At 33.7% G+C, this 20,964-nt stretch overlaps 2 protein-coding genes across 4 annotated transcripts; both read left to right on the forward strand.

The window, feature by feature from the left end:
• The first annotated feature begins 1,618 nt into the window (after positions 1-1,618).
• On the forward strand, positions 1,619-5,046 carry LOC137813468 (putative wall-associated receptor kinase-like 16). The gene is made up of 3 exons (XM_068615740.2): positions 1,619-2,684; positions 3,079-3,252; positions 3,717-5,046. Exons 1-3 carry the CDS (start codon positions 1,799-1,801, stop codon positions 4,919-4,921), a joined length of 2,265 nt encoding a protein of 754 aa, XP_068471841.1. The 5' UTR covers positions 1,619-1,798; the 3' UTR covers positions 4,922-5,046.
• An 8,300-nt stretch (positions 5,047-13,346) lies between these two features.
• Positions 13,347-19,225, forward strand: LOC137813469 (putative wall-associated receptor kinase-like 16). Of its 3 annotated transcripts, none has more exons than XM_090299960.1 (3): positions 13,347-14,217; positions 14,609-14,782; positions 17,897-19,225. In XM_090299960.1, exons 1-3 carry the CDS (start codon positions 13,350-13,352, stop codon positions 19,099-19,101), a joined length of 2,247 nt encoding a protein of 748 aa, XP_090156086.1. In that variant the 5' UTR covers positions 13,347-13,349; the 3' UTR covers positions 19,102-19,225. The 3 variants fall into 3 exon arrangements, with proteins under 3 accessions (XP_090156086.1, XP_068471843.2, XP_068471842.2); XM_068615742.2 differs by lacking the exon at positions 14,609-14,782 and adding an exon at positions 16,511-16,684 and having other exon boundaries at positions 13,350-14,217; XM_068615741.2 differs by lacking the exon at positions 17,897-19,225 and adding an exon at positions 15,571-16,463 and having other exon boundaries at positions 13,350-14,217.
• Positions 19,226-20,964: the final 1,739 nt, after the last annotated feature.

A 20,964-nucleotide genomic window follows, 5' to 3' on the forward strand; every position in this document is an offset into this window, starting at 1 on the left:
ACGACCTTTTTTTCATATGTTTGGACTACTTACATAAAGTTACTGTTACTCTTTTGATTACTATTAATGTTTCTCCGATTAGTCAAAAGCTTATTCCTTTGATATATTTTTTCCACAGTAGAATTTTTTCAAGTTGATCGAGTAATGTGAGTTTTAAGTTTCGACAAACTACTTTAACAGACCAATGAAACATAGATCAACTTCACAAAGAAAATATGAGAGACATAACATATAAATATTGACTACAATATTATGAAAAGTTGATAGCAATGTGGAATGATCGACATAACCATCTCATTCAAGGAATTCAGTTAAAAAATGGTGATCATTTACATGACACCACAACATACATGCAATGGTACATATTGCCTCCACAACCAACATATTTATCTAAAATTTATGATTATTTTTCCAATATAATGGCGTGTCACAAGAGACTGAGCAACCACAACCACAACCTCAACCACAACCTCCTTTCTGCATGTTGGTTCTTCTTCATATGTTCAACAATTTCGTGATCGTTCATTTAATCAGTCCATCAAATATCTTTGCAACTCTCACATTAACACCTCCATTTGCACTCAACCTCATATCATGTACGGTTGTTATCCCACAATGTCCTCACAAGGACCCAATAATCATGGTGAGAACGACAAAGATAAAGAAAATAATGATGATCCAATTTGACCTCCTCACACACCAAACATGACCCTCAAAGAAACGTTTTCTCATACATAAATTATTTTCCTTAATATAACAATGTTCAATGTTAAGTTTAATTTTAATTTCTATTCATAACTTTTGTCTTATTTTTTTATACAACAAAATATATATAAAAAAAAAAATCCACTCTCCAACAAATATAATCAAACAAAAAAAATACAAATACATAAAGCTAAAAAAACAATTTAATTGTCATGTTAACGGTAAGCGCAAAACAATTCTATAAACACATGATTTTTCAAACTTTCTCATCAAAAAAGAAAAAGAAAATAACAAACAACAATGAAGCAAGTCACGTTGCCCCGGTAAACACCAACAAGACTGAAATCGTGACGTGACCCTCTTACACAACTTTAGCCAAAGCTCTACCACAAGTGTCCCTTGCACACTTTCAGCTTCAAGTCCAAGTATACTAAAATCGTGTCCATGACTTCAGTTTATTTAAAAAAAATAACAAAAATATTTATTTCATATTTATATCTCCACTCTATAATCTAATAAATATTAATATTTTAATTATTTATAAAAATTTATAATTCTTTTAATTTTGAAACATTTTATATTTTACTTGTATATTCATTAAGAATATTTTTTTTTAATTTTTTTTATTATAAATATTAATATTTATTGTGGAGGTAGGATGAGTAGGAGTGTTAAAATATCATAACCAATCGGAAAATTACGCATCCCAATTAATGGATGGAATATGAGGATGTAGTTGTGTTTTATAAAATAACTTTTTCTCAAAGTCTCGTCATAGAAACATGACTTAGTCATGAACACAATTTTTAAAAATATTTCTTTAGACTGATATCGAGAAAAAGAAAGCACCAATTTCGTAAATTTTTGTCGTATATTCGTAATTCACGTGAAGACTCATTCTTTCCTATTTTTTTTTTTAATTTAGGATAAATTAATTTTATGTCTTTATAATTTAAGAAAATTTTATTTAATTTTTTCTTTTCAAATGACTATAGCAGTGCGGTATTAGTTTAGTCTAAGAGCTGCGCGGTCAATCTAAATTCCTCTATTACCTATAAATTGGATAGAAATAGTACTAAGCACATATGCACATATGGCAACAATGAGATTAAAGGACACGCAAAAGCAATTGATCAGACTGACCGTGTTATTACTGATGGCTTTAGCAGCAGCCAGCCAAGCCCTGCCCGGCTGCCCGGACTCCTGCGGAAATGTTTCAATTCCGTATCCGTTTGGCATCGGCCATTCATCCATCGATAAAAAAAACTGTTTTCTTGAGGAACCATTGGAGCTTACATGCACAGACTCAGCCTTATTTCAGGGTAACGTCCAAATTCTCAACATAAGCCTCGCCGGTAAAATGGACGTGCTCACCTTCATCGCCAGGGTTTGCAAAAACGATTTGTTTGGTGGAGTAGAAACATATCGTACCGAAAGTTATCTCAGAACACCGGCTTTCACAATTTCTAGTGAGGACAACAAGTTCGTAAGCGTAGGCTGCGACACTTACGGCTATCTCAACAGTTTCCACAACGGCACAGAATCTTCAACGGGGTGCTTGACCAGATGCAACAGCTTAGACAGCGTTGAAAGCATGCAGAGAAGCGGAAACTGTACGGGCATAGGGTGTTGCCAGGTCGACATTCCTCCTGGGATGAAGAATATTAGCTTGCAAGCATACAGCTTCAACAATTTCAACTCCACTTCCGATTTCAACCAGTGCGGCTTCTCCTTTGTGGTCAAAAATGGCAACTACACTTTCTCCCTCGATCATTTTAAAAGCATGCCGTTCAATCAGTCACTCACGGTCATCGATTGGAGTGTAGGAAACGGCACGTGCGACGCTTCCATGCATAGAGCAGGTTATGCATGCAAGAGTGCTAATAGCTATTGTGATGACTCGCCCTATGAATATGGTTACCGATGCAAATGTAATCCAGGCTTTGACGGAAACGCATACCTTCTCCATGGTTGCCAAGGTAATTCATTCTTTTTATCAGTTAATTCTGCCAACATTAATTCTATATTCTGACAAATTTAAGAAGAAACTTTCTGGATTAAAATTAACTTCAAATTTTTCTACACCTATCCTAATCAACCCAAATGATTCATTCCGATATGCTAATTTTTAATACTATAAAGCATGGTCACGTCACGTCACGGTGTTCAAACAGCCGGCCATTGAAATATATATAGCATGATGGGTTGACTTATAGGTCTCTTTAGAGATTTCATGAATGACATAATAAGTTATATTATAATTACAATCTAACGAAAGATATTTATTAGTTTAAGCAGCCTTTTTCATTGAAAATGAATTAGGGAGTTTCTTACGGCGTGCTTTTGAACTGATTATTTGTGTGGCCTTTATAGACATTCCGGAGTGTGCACGTAACCAACACAATTGCGATAGTGAAGATCATTGTATAGAAACTTCTGGCTCTTTTGAATGTTTCTGTCCTGACGGACTAATCGGAAATGGGACAAAAGAAGGCGGAGGATGCCACCCAAAGCAGAAGGCTGATCCATTTATCAAGATCGTCATTGGTAACCAAATTATATTTTCGTTTCAGTTTTCTTTTTCTTCCCTTAAGCCACTAATATTTTAATTGCACAAGCCTACTGATCTTTCCACAATCTAATTTTTTAATAAACTCTCCGATAACTCATTTTGTTAGTCAATAACTTAATTTATATTTTGATCAAATATTCTAATATTAAAAGACACTTATCATTTTGTTGTATTAAAAAAAATGGTTATTCAATATAAAATTAATAAAATAAGTTGTACGATTAAAAAGAAACACTTATTTAACAATAAATATAAAATAGTTTAATGGTTTTTACTTAAAATATTATTATATATTATAAAATTATTAAAGTGAATGATAAAGTAATAATTTTAATTTTTAAGGATATCAAACTCTTATATTTTATAAAATAATTGGATTGTTAAAATATCATTATCCTATTTTATAATTATTTCATTCATATTTATATTTTTGTAACAGGTGCATGTGTAGGATTAATTGCTCTATTTATAGGGGTTTCTTGGCTATACTTGATGTACCAGAAAAGGAAAGTTTTCAAATTAAAGGAGAAGTTCTTTCAGCAAAATGGAGGTATCATTCTGAGACAACAACTCTCCACTAGGGAAGACTCATCTCAGTCCACTACAATTTTTAGTGCAGAGCAACTTAAGAAAGCCACCAACAATTTTGATGAGAGCTTAATCGTAGGTAAAGGAGGTTACGGTACAGTTTTCAAAGGACTTCTATCAAATAATAAAGTTGTTGCTATCAAAAAGTCCAAAATAGTGGATCAGAGCCAGGTGGAGCAATTCATTAATGAGGTCATTATACTCTCACAAATTAATCACAGAAATGTGGTCAAACTCTTGGGATGTTGTCTAGAGACAGAAGTTCCCTTACTAGTTTATGAATTTGTTAACAATGGCACCCTTTTTGATTATCTACATAAACAAGGAGAGGTGGTCAATGTGTCTTGGAAAACGCGTCTAAGGATAGCTACAGAGACAGCTGCAGCTCTGTCATATCTACACTCGGCAGCTTCCATACCCATCATCCATAGAGATGTGAAGACTGCAAACATACTCTTAGATGAAACTTACACTGCCAAAGTATCTGACTTTGGAGCTTCAAGATTGGTTCCTCTTGACCAAACTGAAATAGCCACAATTGTGCAAGGAACCTTTGGGTATTTAGACCCAGAGTACATGCAATCAAGTCAGTTGACTGAAAAGAGTGATGTCTATAGCTTTGGGGTAGTGCTTGTAGAACTGCTAACAGGGGAGAAACCGTTCTGTTTTGACAGGGGAGAAGAGAAACGAAGTCTTACGATTCACTTTCTATGTAGCTTGAAAGAGGATCGTCTATTTGATGTTCTTCAGGTGGGTATTTTGGATGAAGAAAACAAGCAGGAGCTTATGGAGGTTGCTATTCTTGCTGCTAGGTGCCTGAGACTTACAGGGGAGGAAAGGCCTAGCATGAAGGAAGTGGCAATGGAATTAGAGGGAATAAAGCTTACAGAGAAACACCCTTGGATCAATACAGGCAAAAACTTTGAGGAGGGTCAATACTTGCTTCATGAGGCACAAAGCTCTCATGAACATGGTGATAGTAGTAGTGCCCAACAAAATACTGGATATGATAGCTTGAGAGCACTTGAATTAATTGACTTTGGTAATGGAAGATGATCAACGCTCACAACACAACATGCAATTCCACTTCAGTTTACTTCAATAAACAAACATATTTCTACAATCATTATTTCATGTAGTTACCATGGTTATAAATGAATAATGTTTGATATTTCCTATAACATATTTCTACCTTTTTCCAAATTACATTTGCCCATTTTGTTGACTCGTTTTAACATCTTTGTTCCTTTTTTTTTATTTACTTTTATTTGCAAGAGAAAACAAGGTGAAACGTAATTTTGATTCGAAAATTGCTTACAAATGTGTTAGTAGTTACATGAGATTGAAATGCAAGTCTATTTACTCGTATTGAAGAACAAATAAATTTTGAGAAATAGAAAACTTACACTTTTGTTAAAGGAAAGTAAAGACAAGTGTGGTATTTTTGTTTGGATTTACATTAATATCCCCTTTTGTGTTTCCCAATCTTAAATATGCATTGACAAAGTGATGGCAAAATCATGGAGCTCTTCTCGGATTTATGATCAAGGGTGCGGAAGCTATGGATTGAAATGTGCAAGATCCTCCTAGGAGCTATGGTGATCTTGAAGGTGCATGATGTGTATGGAAAGAGGGAGGTTCAGCCAGCCCTATGGTAGGTGATGAAGATGAAGATTAGGTCCTAGAAACTAGGGAAAAGCAATGTATGGCACAATGTTGGCAGCATAACATTACTCTCATTAATCTTCAAAATACAAGAGCTAGGCATCTCCTTTTATAGGCTAAGGAGGCCGTGAAAGTTAAGCTAATTTCACATGAAATGTAAGCAAAATGAAATGGAAATGTGAAGGCACATGGCACATGGACCACATGGCCGGCCATGTGAGACAATGTTCTAGAATGTGCACAAAATCTAGGGTAAATCACATATAAGACAAGTTTATGCTTTCTAACACTACACTAATTACTAAGCCACCCCTAATGGGCCTCCATGTAGCATGTACAAGGTCTTCTCCCTCCAATCCGTGGCTTGACCCATTTGTGCGTGAATATGCTTGGCCATGGACCTAGTGATAGGTCCTAAACGGTCTAGGCTTCCTCCTAGACGCTCCTTGTGTAGCCGCCCCTCCTCTTGTGCTAGACGCTCCCCTCTTGAGTCTAGACGCTCCTCACATGGTTCTAGACGGTCTAGTCTTGGGTCTTGACTTCCATGGTGAGGTGAGCTTGGCCCTCCTCCATCATCCTCTCCCCCTTGGAAAGGATTTGTCCTCAAATCCAGCTCATCCTCGTCGTCATTGGTACCTACAAATGGAGAAAGGTCAATTACATTAAAAGTGTCATGTACTCCATATTCAAGAGGTAGGTCCAATTTGTATGCATTGTTATTGACTCGCTTGAGGACTTGAAAGGGTCCATCACCTCGGGGACTTAGTTTGGACCTTTGAGTTGGAAATCTATCTTTGTGAAGGTGAAGCCAAACTAAGTCTCCTTCCTCAAAAATTATTTCGTTCTTCCCTTTATTGTTGTATTTTGTGTACTTCTCATTTTGTTGTTGTATTTGGAGTTTAGTCTTCTCATGCATTTTCTTCACAAAGTCGGCTTTGATTACTCCTTCCTTATGCACAAATTCTTGTGGATTAGGAAGAGGCAACAAATCCATAGGGGTGAGAGGATTAAAACCATATACTACTTCAAAAGGAGAAGCATTAGTAGTCTTGTGGACTACTCGATTGTAAGCAAACTCAATGTGGGGAAGATACTCATCCCAAGATTTATGGTTGCCTTCACGATAGCCCTAAGCATAGTCCCAAGAGATCCATTGACTACTTCGGTTTGGCCATCCGTTTGAGGATGACAAGAAGTTAAAAATTGTAGTCTTGTTCCAAGTTTGCCCCATAGAGTTTTCCAAAAGTGGCTTATAAACTTGGGATCTCTATCGGATACTATACTTCTAGGGAGACCATGAAGTCTCACCACTTCTCTAAAGAAGATTCTAGAAATATTTTGAGCATCATCTACCTTGTGGCAAGGAATAAAATGGGACATTTTGCTAAATCGGTCCACTACCACAAAGATAGAGTCATGGCCTCTTGCAGTCCTAGGGAGTCCTAAAATGAAATCCATGCTAATGTCTTCCCAAGGAGCATTTGCTATCGGCAAAGGGGTGTAGAGTCCATGAGGCATTGTTCTAGACTTTGCTTTTAAACATGATATGCATCTAGAACAATGTCTTTGGACATCTTTCCTCATGAGTGGCCAACAAAATTTTGCTTTCAAAAGGTCTAGAGTCTTATCAACTCCAAAATGGCCCATGAGTCCCCCCTCATGTGATTCCTTGACAAGGAGTTTCCTATGTGTGCCTTGGGGAATGCAAAGTTTTCCCTCTTTAAAAAGATATCCCTCGGACACATAGTAACCTCCTTGCGCTTTATGTTGACATTGGGCATAGATGGATGAAAGTTCTTGATCCTCTTGGTAAAGCTCTCTTATGTGATCAAATCCAAGAATTTGGGCACCCAATTTTGAAAAGAGTGTATGCCGCCTTGAAAGAGCATCGGCCACTATATTGGTGCTTCCTTTCTTGTATTTGATTACATAAGGAAATTGTTCAAGAAACTCCATCCATTTAGCATGTCTCTTGTTGAGCTTGTGTTGGCCCTTTAAATATTTTAAAGACTCGTGATCACTATGGATGACAAATTCTTTGGACACAAGGTAGTGTTCCCAAGTCTTTAGGGCTCGCACAAGAGCATAGAACTCTTTATCATAGGTGAGATAGTTGAGGGTGGCACCATGGAGTTTTTCACTAAAATATGCAATGGGGTGTCCACCTTGTAACAATACCGCACCTATGCCTACTCCCGATGCATCACATTCTATCTCAAAAGTTTTGGAAAAATTTGGAAGAGCTAGAATTGGTGCATTGGTGAGTTGAGCTTTTAGCCTTTGGAAGGCTTGCTCATTCTTATCATTCCAACAAAATGCAACATCTTTTTTTACAAGTTCATTCAAAGGAGAAGCTAGACTTGAAAAATTAGGCACAAACCTTCTATAGAAGCTAGCTAACCCATGAAAACTCCTTACATCACATACATTTTGTGGAGTGGGCCACTCTCGGATGACTTTGATTTTCTCGGGGTCAACATGCACCCCCCTTTTGTTGACTATGAAACCTAAGAAAACTACACTATCTACACAAAAGGTGCACTTATCCCTATTGGAAAAAGACTATTTTTCCTAAGCACTAGAAGAACTTCCCTAAGGTGACTTAGATGGTCTTCTAGGGTTTTACTATACACTAGGATATCATCAAAATAAACTACTACATATTTACCTATGCAATCTCTCAAGGTATGATTCATGAGCCTCATGAATGTACTAGGGGCATTAGTGAGCCCAAAGGGCATCACCAACCACTCATATAATCCAAATTTGGTCTTAAAAGCGGTTTTTCACTCATCACCCTCTTTGATTCGAATTTGGTGATATCCACTTTTAAGGTCAATTTTGGAGAATATGGTTGACCCGTGTAATTCATCAAGCCTTGGGATTGGATGCCTATACTTGATGGTGATGTTGTTGATTGCTCGACAATCACAACACATGTGCCATTTTCCATCCTTTTTGGGCACCAACAAGACAGGTACAACACAAGGGCTTAGGCTCTTTTGAACCCAACCCTTCTCCAACAAGTCTTGAACTTGTGATTCTATCTCCTTGGTTTCCTCGGGGTTTGTTCTATAAGCGGGCCTATTTGGTAGGCTTGCCCCCGGAATGAAGTCAATTTGATGTTCTATACCTCTAATGGGAGGGAGTCCAATGGGTCCCTCATTAGAGAATATATCTTCAAATTCACTTAAAAGTTTTTCTATTGGAGGAGGTAGATTCATGAGTTCACTACTTGTGGCAGTGCATGTAAGTGTTCCTTTACAAAAGACTAGGCTTGGTTGTTCAACAAGAAGCAAATTTTCCAAAACGTTTTCAAAAGGCTTTTCTTGTTGAGCATCCTTGTGGGAAGGAACACTCTTCTCCCACGCCTTCCTATCCTTAAGGATTTTATCTTTTTCTAGCGCTCTTTTTTTTTTATTTTCCTCATCCCTCTTATGTTTCATTTGTATTTGGTCTTTCACCACTTGAGAATGTGGTAAAGGACTAAGTACAAATTTCTTATGCTTGTGGGTGAAGGAAATCTCGTTATTGAGACCATCATGCAAGGTTTTCTTGTCAAATTGCCATGGTCTCCCTAATAAGATGTGGCAAGCTTCCATAGGCACTACATCACATAAAACTTTGTCTTTGTAGTTCCCTATGGAAAACTTGATTTCCACTTGCTTGTCTACACTTAGTTCCCCATTTTCATTAAGCCATTGTAGTTTGTAAGGTTTTGGGTGAGGAACTACTTGTAGATTAAGCTTTTCCACCATTCTAGCACTACAACAATTACAACTGGATCCACTATCCACAACGAGGGAACATATGTTTTCTAAAACATTGCATCTTGTATGGAATATGTTCTCTCTTTATGCAATTACATTCGATTAGTTTCTACAACATTTTGCATTCTATTATTCTCTTCAATTAGTTCCTACATGTTGCATGTATGTATGACGAATATAAAATCGACATAAAAATCGTATGTTTTAACTCTTTTAACTGTTGTAAAAGTGTTTTGTCATTAGTGAATTTCTCTATTCTTTTCTCTTCCTTCTTTTCTCTTCCTAACTATCAATTCTCCTCCAGACATGTAACTTGATAAGGACCTATTCATTTGCTTTAAAGTTAGTGGAAATTAATTTAAACAGGACTGAAATTTAAAATTCAACTAAAATAAAATATGTATCCAAGTTTAACTATTATGTTTTCATCAAAAACATATATCATGATAAGAAAAATGACGAATATTGACTAAGCGGTTAAGTCTCTGCCAAGAATTAACAGATGTAAAATTAAACATATTTAAATTGTTAATAATAAAAAATTGTCATACAATAATATAAAACAATAATAATGGAAATATTTAATTATTTGGTAACCCAGTGGATACATCAATATTTTTTTTCAGCCATCTACATGATAATCTTATGTTAAAAGGTACAGTATTAGTTATAAATATGAACCTAATGGATACATATGTATCCTTTGTCAAAGATCAGAACAAGTCAAAAAGAATTAATCAAATAGATTTATAATATATGCAGTGTATCAACATGTCAATTTCCAATTAAAATAATCATATAAAAGAATTTATCATGGAAAGATGAACATGTGTGTGATGTTTTAACTGTCATGTGTTGACATGTCAAAGTATATATTCTGATAAACCATATGAATGCCAAGTCTCTGGGTACTTTTAAAGCATATGGATGGGAATTTTGTCTTTTTTTTTTATGTTTTCATGTCTACAATTTCTTGAATTCAACTTAAGTTTTATTAGTTTTGTATTTTTTACCTTTGGACCAGGTTTCATTCTTTGGCTATTATGTTTCTTCTCACTTTTATTTATTCTTCATCCACGTTTACGCCATGTGTAAATTTGAAAATAATAAAAAGTAATAGAAACTTGCTCTGCCACAACTATGGTGAAGAATTCATTAAACTTTATAAAACCTTAATAAAGTGAGGCTGCATTTCACTTCCATATTGTTTTTATAACTAATATTTGTTCACGTTGTAATTAGTTACTAAAATTTTAACATAATTAATAGTTATCTTGGTAATTAATAGATATTAATTTAAAAATTATTTATTAATAATATAAATTAATTTAAATATTAACAATTTTTTTAATTTTTAAAATAGTATCTAATTTAGTCAATATATCAATTAATCATTTTTGTTTTAATTTGATGATTTTCTAATAATGTATATGATTAATCATTTGGTTAGTCCAATCTTTAACAACATCTAATGTTTGAATACATGGATTATCATCACCACATGTCTTCTCACTCTCTCTATTAACGAGTTCCATCCATATACAACACTTTTCCTTCTCTACTGTATCTTTTTTCTAGTTATCAACTATCTTTGCAACTTTCACATGGACACCTCCATTTGCAACAATCTTGTATCATTCATGGACTATTATTAGCTTACAATGCTCTCACAAGGACTTGATGGTTATGGTCAAAACGACAAAGACAAAGACAATACTAAAAATTCAACTTCACTTCCTCACGCATCTACCAAACATAACCCTCAAAGAAGACGTAGACGACAAAAAAGAAGAGTACCTTATGGCACGATCTCTCATAAATAAATTATTTCCCTATTGTAATAGTACTAATTATCAATTTTAATTTTAATTTCAATTCCTAACTTACCTCTTATTTTTTATAAATACATAAATAATCAAAACAATAAAATAAACACAAAGTATGTTAACATATTTAGTTTTTTTTTTAAGTTATTGGACTTTGTTAGTTTGGCCCTTTTTAAGACTAATTAAGACATGTTTAATTGTAGTATAAGTAGTAAAAACGTTCAAATTGTGGTAAACATGACCGTGACACCATAATCAATAATCCAAGATTCTTTTATAGCAGACAGTGAAGAGAGAAACTTACTTGTTGAAGATTGCTTAGTATTGGGGATTTCATCCGCAGAGAAGGTGCCGACTTGATTAATTTGAGTGTGAGGGATAGGATCCTCAAGGTTTTGCTAACGCAAAATGTTGGTCAGGAATTGGCACTGCTGTGATGTAAGTTGAATCCCCTTTACATCCTATTCTTTAGGAAAAAACTCAAAAAAAGTGTCAGTAGTAATCATATTATTGGTTTGGGATTTAGGGTTGAAATCTTCACTTTGGCTCAACTAAAGACGTGGACGTGGCTTACCAGCAAAGAGAATCTAACTGAATTTACATACACCCGCTGGTGCATAAATCCTACAGAATGTATGAAATCTATCCGGAAGAGAAGATGAAGAAGGAGGGGTTTGTTTTAATAGGAAGAAGTCTCGTAAATTACAGCTGTAAACTTTTTTAGTTTTGTTGTCGTGATGTTTCTGAGATTAGTGCTACTAATGCTCTTAGAGAGCTAGTAGTTAGTTGTTTGCAGATCCAACTGAAGTCACGGCAAAGGCGATTCAAAGCTTGTTTATGGTTGAAAGATATGATGAATGTTCTGCTAGGCAAAAATCTGACCTATAAGCCCATGTCCAAATATTGTCAATGCTGGTCAACGTTATGCAGTTTCTTGCACGTTTTGTGTGGTTAGTTGACCAGCTATTGGTGCTTAAAAGATGAGGATGTGCGAAGATTTTTGTAGCTTTTGGAAGTAGACTAGCAGCAGAGGTCGTGCCTCACTTTGACAATAAAATGTAGTGCACAAGGTTTGGTATTGCTGCAATGGGTAGGGAGCTAGCTAGATTTCAAGTTTTTAGATTGTTAAAATTCTAGTGGCTAGATAGCCATCAAGTTTTTGGTTTGCTGTTTTTTGCAAAACCAATTTTGTTTGGGTAGGGGCTATTTAAATAGTTTAAGATTCTTGAGTTAAGTGGTGTGTCACTTAATCTTGATTTGCTTTGTTGATTTTTATTCTATTAATTCATTGCTGATAAAAAAAAGTAATTATATTATTGGTTTGGAATGTCCAATTGGTGAATTTGTAGCCAGGAGGAAACCCATACTTTTTATAAAAATAGCTTTGATACCATATTACAAAGTGAACTTTAAGCCTAACTCAACCCCATAAAACCGACTCATGAGGTGAGGTTTGCACCCACTTATATATAATCAATTGTCCTCATCTCTAATCGATGTGAGATCTCCAACAAAGTAATAAAAAAAATATATATATATAAATACATAAAATAAACAATTTAACTTTCATATGTTAAAGTTAATCAGAAAACATTTATATAAACACATGCACTTCCAAACTTCATCATTTAAAAGAAAAAAATACAAACAATAATGAAGCAAGTCGTGTTACCCTCATAAATACCAACAACACTAAACTCGAGACTTCCTGGCATGACTTTAGCTAAAGTTCCATAATAGAAGGTTTTCCTCCCTGCATAACTTCAGCTTCAACCCTAACTTCATTTTAATCGTGTCATGTCTTTATTTATAATTTTTTTTAAAAATCAGATAATTAAATTAAACAAAGTCGTGTTTGTATACCATCAACATGAAAGTCGTTGTGGGAAAACAAGACTTCAATTAGATAATCAAATATGAGGTTGAACTTATATTTATAAAAGACAACTTAAAATAGGTTTCTTTCAGTAATATCAAACCAATGCATTATTTTCGTAAATTTTCTCCACTTGTATTTAAAATCCATGTAAAAACTCATTCTTTCCTAAATTTTTATTTTTAATTTAGGTTAATTAGTGTTATGTTTTTTATAATGTAAGACAAATTTTTTATTTTGAAATTATTATAGCCGTAACTCTATGAAAGAGCTGGCCCGGTCAATCTATATTCCTCTCTTAGCTATAAATAGAATCGAAAGTGGTATTGAGCACATATATAACAAGAATGAGAATTAAGGAGACGCAAAAGCATCTGACCAGACTGACCGTGCTGTTACTGATGGCTTTAGCAGCAGCCAGCCAAGCCCTGCCCGGCTGCCAGGACTCCTGCGGAAGTGTTTCATCAATTCCGTATCCATTTGGCATCGGCAATTCATCGGTCACCGGTCATAACTGTTTTCAGGAGAAAGAATTGGAGCTTACATGCAGAAACTCAACCTTATATCGCGGCCAAGGTAACGCCCAAATTATTAACATAAGCCTCGCTGGTAAAATAGACATGCTCATGTTCATCTCCAAGGTTTGCAAAAACGAATCGCAAGGTAACCGCCCCAGTCTCAGATCACCGGCTTTCACAATTTCTAGTGAAGACAACAAGTTCGTAAGCGTAGGGTGCGACACTTACGGCTATCTCAACAGTTTTCGCAACGGTACAACATCTTCAACGGGGTGCTTGACGAGATGCGACAGCTTAGAGAGCGTTGAAAGCATGCAGAGAAGCGGAAACTGTCCGGGCATAGGGTGTTGCCAGGTCGACATTCCTCCTGGGATGAAGAATATTAGCTTGCGAGCATACAGCTTCAACAATTTCAATTCCACTTCCGATTTCAACAAGTGTGGATACTCCTTTGTGGTAAAAAATGGCAACTACAGTTTCTCCGTCGATCATTTGAAGGGCATCAACTTCACTATGGCACCCATGGTCATGGATTGGATTGTAGGAAACGACACGTGCGACGCTTCTATGCATACAGCAGATTATGCATGCAAGAGTGCTAATAGCTCCTGTGAGAACTCGCCCAATGAATATGGTTACCGATGCAAATGTAATCCAGGCTTTGAGGGAAACCCATACCTTCTCCATGGTTGCCAAGGTAATTCATTCATTTATCAGTTCATTATGATAACATTGATTCTACATTCAGACAAATTTAAGACGTTTTCTGAACTAAAATTAACTTACAATTTTTTCTCAACCTATCCTAATCAACCCAAATGACTCATTTTGAATATGCTAATTTTTAATACAATAAAGATGGTCACGTCACCTCAGTGTGCTCAAACAGCTGGCCATTGAAATATATATAGCATGACGGGTTGACTTATAAGTCTCTTTAGTGATTTCATGAATGACATAATAAGTTATATTATAATTAGAATCAAACGAAAGGTACTCATTAGTTTAAGCAATTTTTTTCCTAGAAAATGGATTAGGGAGTTTCTTACGGCGTGCTTTTGAACTGGTCATTTATGTGGCCTTTGTAGACTTTCCGGAGTGTACAAGGAATAAACACAATTGCGATAGTGAAGATCATTGTATAGAAACTTCTGGCTCTTTTGAATGTTTCTGTCCTGACGGACTAATCGGAAATGGGACAAAAGAAGGCGGAGGATGCCACCCAAAGCAGAAGGCTGATCCATTTATCAAGATCGTCATTGGTAACCAAATTATAATTTCGTTTCAGTTTTCTTTTTCTTCCCTTAAGCCACTAATATTTCAATTGCACAAGCCTTGGTGATATTTTCACAATCTAATTTTTTAATATTACTTTCCCATAACTTATTTTGTTCATTTTTTATTCAATAATTTAATTTATATTTTTATTAGATATTCTAATATTAAAAGATAGTTATCATTCTGTTCTCTTAACAAAATGGTTATTCAATACAAAATTAATAAAATAAGTTGTGTGATTATATAAAAATGAATTACAAAAGAAACACTTATTTAACAATCAATATTTAATAGTTTAATTGTTTTTACTTAAAATATTAATATATTTTTTTGTAAAGACAATGTTTGTGCCGACAAGCTTGCTAACTTAAGTTTTATTCATAGAAAACAATTCCATTGATATAAAAAGGTTCCATGTAATCTCTTCTTAGAATTCTTTATTAATAGATATAGATTACTTAAGTATCGTTTTTCTTATATTTTATTTTATGAGCTTTGGCATAGTCCCCATATTTGCTTGGAATTTTTTTTCTTTTTTTTTCATAATACTTTTTTCATATGATGACAAATGATTGTTAAAATTTAAGGTGTGAGTTTAGCTAAGATGTCAAGTTTTATAATGTTGCATAACACATGGTAGTTTTTATAAAAAAAAATGTTTTAGTGTTTAAGTATATCAAACTATTATATTTTATAAAAAAAAGTTGGATTGTTAAAATATCATTATTGTATTTTATAATTACTTTATTCATATTTATATTTTTGGTAACAGATGCAGGTGTAGGATTAATTGCTCTGTTTATAGGAGTTTCTTGGCTATACTTGATGTACCAGAAAAGGAAAGTCCTCAAATTAAAGGAGAAGTTCTTTCAGCAGAATGGAGGCATCATTCTGAGGCAACAACTCTCCACTAGGGAAGACTCATCTCAGTCCGCTACAATTTTCAGTGCAGAGCAACTTAAGAAAGCCACCAACAATTTTGATGAGAGCTTAATCATCGGTAAAGGAGGTTATGGTACAGTTTTCAAAGGACTTCTCTCAAATAACAAAGTTGTTGCTATCAAGAAGTCCAAAATAGTGGATCAGAGTCAGGTGGAGCAATTCATTAATGAGGTTATTATACTCTCACAAATTAATCATAGAAATGTGGTCAAACTCTTGGGATGTTGTCTAGAGATAGAAGTTCCCTTACTGGTTTATGAATTTGTTAACAATGGTACCCTTTTTGATTATCTACATAACCAAGGAGAGGTGGTTAATGTGTCTTGGAAAACGCGTCTAAGGATAGCTACAGAGACAGCTGCAGCTTTGTCATATCTACACTCGGCAGCTTCCATACCCATCATCCACAGAGATGTGAAGACTGCAAATATACTCTTGGATGAAACTTACACTGCCAAAGTGTCTGACTTTGGAGCTTCTAGATTGGTTCCTCTTGACCAAACTGAAATAGCCACAATTGTGCAAGGAACCTTTGGGTATTTAGACCCAGAGTACATGCAATCAAGCCAGTTGACTGAAAAGAGTGATGTCTATAGCTTTGGGGTAGTGCTTGTAGAACTGCTAACAGGCGAGAAACCTTTCTGTTTTAACAGGGCAGAAGAGAAACGAAGTCTCACGGTTCACTTTCTATGTAGCCTTTTTCATTGAAAATGAATTAGGGAGTTTCTTACGGCGTGCTTTTGAACTGATTATTTGTGTGGCCTTTATAGACATTCCGGAGTGTGCACGTAACCAACACAATTGCGATAGTGAAGATCATTGTATAGAAACTTCTGGCTCTTTTGAATGTTTCTGTCCTGACGGACTAATCGGAAATGGGACAAAAGAAGGCGGAGGATGCCACCCAAAGCAGAAGGCTGATCCATTTATCAAGATCGTCATTGGTAACCAAATTATAATTTCGTTTCAGTTTTCTTTTTCTTCCCTTAAGCCACTAATATTTTAATTGCACAAGCAAGCACAATCTAATTTTCTAATATAACTCTACAATAACTAAAACTAACTTATGAGTAAGTCATTTATAGTTTTCACTTATAAATTATGATGATGAATTATAGTCTATTACTGTGGACGACAATTGTTTTAATAATCAATACATATTTTTTTATATAATATAATTGTTTAATAGGTTAGAGAAGGGTATAAGCGATTATTATTGTAATTGCGCCTATATCTTTTTCTTGTATGGTCTTTCTCTTAGACTATGTTTGTAGTCAAAACCGCAATTTATGGACCATTATAGGCAACGATTTTGTTCATAATCTGCGCCTATAGTAATTCATAAACTACAGTTATGATGATTTTTTTTAGTTCAATTTGTTTTATGCATTTCCTCCTCTTAATTAATCTTTTCATTTAAAAAATCTTGTCCAGATATGCAATAATATTATAAATAACCACATACACATTTTTCAAAACAATCAAATCATTCACATCCACGAATATATGTTCCTATTTACTCTTATATATAAATCTATATATTATTCATTAACTGGAGTTATAGAATCTAATGATGTATGTGGCCTAAGCATTCCTCACATAGTCCATTGCTTCTGAATTTAATTGTTGAGCTCCATAAAATACTACAACACAAAATATGTTTTAATTAGTATTAAAATATAAAGAATAACTTAAATATTGTTACGTGCTCCGAACTTCCTTTAATGCCAAGTTTTATAATGGTATTCATGCTTTGCATAACATTGTAAATACACTCATACCCTCTTGATTGTTTATTACACTACAATTCAATATTAATTAAAAGTTAATTTTAAGATTTTGACAAACAATTCTACATGTCAGTTTTTGACAATTTGCATAATCAACTTAAAACCTTTAAGTCTGCTATATCCACGTCATTCCATCATTAAAAAAAACTTGTTATAAAAAAATATAAAGCAAACACTTAGTTAACAATCAATATATTAATAGTTTAATTGTTTTTAAAATATATATATATATATTATTAAATTATTAAAGTGAATGATAAAGTAATTTTTTAAGGATATCAAACCATTATATTTTATAAAAAAATAGGGTTGTATTATTATCGTATTTTATAATTACTTTATTCATATTCATACTTTTGGTAACAGGTGCAGGTGTAGGATTAATTGCTCTGTTTATAGGGGTTTCTTGGTTGTACTTGATATACCAGAAAAGGAAAGTCCTTAAATTAAAGGAGAAGTTCTTTCAGCAGAATGGAGGCATCATTCTGAGACAACAACTCTCCACTAGGGAAGACTCATCTCAGTCCACTACAATTTTCAGTGCAGAGCAACTTAAGAAAGCCACCAACAATTTTGATGAGAGCTTAATCATAGGTAAAGGAGGTTATGGTACAGTTTTCAAAGGACTTCTCTCAAATAACAAAGTTGTTGCTATTAAGAAGTCAAAAATAGTGGATCAGAGCCAGGTGGAGCAATTCATTAATGAGGTCATTATACTCTCACAAATTAATCACAAGAACGTGGTCAAACTCTTGGGATGTTGCCTAGAGACAGAAGTTCCCTTACTAGTTTATGAATTTGTTAACAATGGCACCCTTTTTGATTATCTACATAAACAAGGAGAGGTGGTCAATGTGTCTTGGAAAACGCGTCTAAGAATAGCTACAGAGACAGCTGCAGCTCTGTCATATCTACACTCAGCAGCTTCCATACCCATCATCCATAGAGATGTGAAGACTGCAAACATACTCTTGGATGAAACTTACATTGCCAAAGTGTCTGACTTTGGAGCTTCAAGATTGGTTCCTCTTGACCAAACTGAAATAGCCACAATTGTGCAGGGAACCTTTGGGTATTTAGACCCAGAGTACATGCAATCAAGCCAGTTGACTGAAAAGAGTGATGTCTATAGCTTTGGGGTAGTGCTTGTAGAACTGCTAACAGGCGAGAAACCTTTCTGTTTTAACAGGGCAGAAGAGAAACGAAGTCTCACGGTTCACTTTCTATGTAGCTTGAAAGAGGATCGTTTATTTGATGTTCTTCAGGTGGGTATTTTGGATGAAGAAAACAAGCAAGAGCTTATGGAGGTTGCTATTCTTGCTGCTAGGTGCCTGAGACTTACAGGGGAGGAAAGGCCTAGCATGAAGGAAGTGGCAATGGAATTAGAGGGAATAAAGCTTACAGAGAAACACCCTTGGATCAATACAAGCAAAAACTTTTTGGAGGGTCAATACTTGCTTCATGAGGCACAAAGCTCCCATGAGCATGGTGATAGTAGTAGTGCCCAACAAAATACTGGATATGATAGCTTGAGAGCACTTGAATTAATTGACATTGGTAATGGAAGATGATCAACGCTCACGGCAGAACAACATGTAGTTCCACTTCAGTTTATTTCAATAAACAAACATATTTCTACAATCATTATTTCATGTAGTTAGCATGGTTATAAATGAATTATGTTTGATATTTCCTGTAACATATTTCTACCTTTTTTGCCAAATTACTTTTGTCCATTTTTTTTGACTCGTTTTAACATCTTTGTTCCTTTTTTTCATTTACTTTTATCTGCAAGAGAAAACAAGGTGAAACATAATTTTGATTCGAAAATTGCTTACAAATGTATTAGTAGTTAGACGAGATTGAATGTCTTATTCGAAGGCAAATCTTTTTAGTGACTAAACAACCTTTAACCACTACACCACACAAGTTCTTTTGTCATATTATGATTTTTATTATACTTATTATTATTATTTTTATTATTAATAATACAAATATTACTAATATTATTAATAAAAATATAAAAAAAACAATAAAAAAAATTGAAAAATATAATAAAAAATATTATTGTGTTAAATATAAATAAATTTATTAACTACAGTAAATAATATTAATAATATTAACTATATTTAATAATATTTATATTATGAATAACATTAATAATATAAATGATATTAATAATAGTTATATTATGAATAATATTAATAATATTAATTATATTAATTATATTAATAATACTTATATTATGAATAATATTAATAATATAAATTATATTAATATTAATAATATTTATATTTTGAATAATATAAATATTATTAATATTATTAATATCATTTTTATTATTTATATTATTAATATTTTTAATATTATTAAATATTGTTAATATTATTAAATATTGTTAATATTATTAAATATTTTTAATATTATTAATATTATTAAATATTGTTAATATTATTAATATTATTTAGTATAGTTAATAAATTTATTTATATTTAACACAATAACATTTTCTATTATATTTTTCAATTTTTTTTCTTGTTTTTATTTATATTTTAATTAATGATATTTATATTATTAATAATAATAAGTATAATAAAAATCATAATATGATAAAAGAACTTAAGTGGTGTATTGGTTAATGCTTCTCTGGTCACTGAAGGGAATTTTCCGTATGTAATTGTTGAACAAGATGCTTTGATGTCTCCAAATCCAAAAGGAAAGTTTGATGACCTTGCTGCTGGGTGTGTGTGTGTTGTCTAGTTGTTTGAAACTTGTTAATTCACTCCTTAAGATGATCCAAGTTCATTTGAATCTTTAACTTTTTGAAAAGATGTGTTTTCTAAAAAAGCTAGCCAAAAATTCAATAGGTTGTTTTTCAAAACAACAGGTCGTTTTACCTTAGCTGTTTTTGAAAAACTTGGTTGACTTTGCTGTCAAACCAAAACAATCGATTGTTTCGGCAAAACAACCGATTGTTTGCCTACAAACCTTAACAGAATTCTGTTAAGCGGTTTTAATATGTTTTAAATGATCCTAACTAACTGTTGGGTTTAATAGTGCCAAAGTTCAAGAGGGGGGGTGAATTGATCTTTTAAATCTTTCTCGCAGAATCTGTATTTATCACAGTGTACAGAAAATAAATCGATTTATTTGAAATTGAACAGATTTATTTTGGCACTGTTTGTGTTTGAAAAACGTTTATACAGTCAAGTTAATCACAAGATTATGCAGATTAATTTGGAATTCACACACACACTGATATTAGGAAGAAAACAGTGAATCACAAAACAGCAAGCTTCAATTTTAAGCATGTGATTAAGGTTCAATTGATAGATTGACACTTAATTGAGAAATTTATTACAATCAACCTGTTCCAGTGGCTTTTAACAGATTATAGATGTTCTTGTCAGAATCAACCGGTTTTTCCAGAAATT

This window comes from Phaseolus vulgaris, chromosome 1 (genome assembly GCF_051622355.1).
Source record: "Phaseolus vulgaris cultivar YP4 chromosome 1, ASM5162235v1, whole genome shotgun sequence".
In the NCBI taxonomy this organism is placed as follows: Eukaryota; Viridiplantae; Streptophyta; class Magnoliopsida; order Fabales; family Fabaceae; genus Phaseolus; species Phaseolus vulgaris.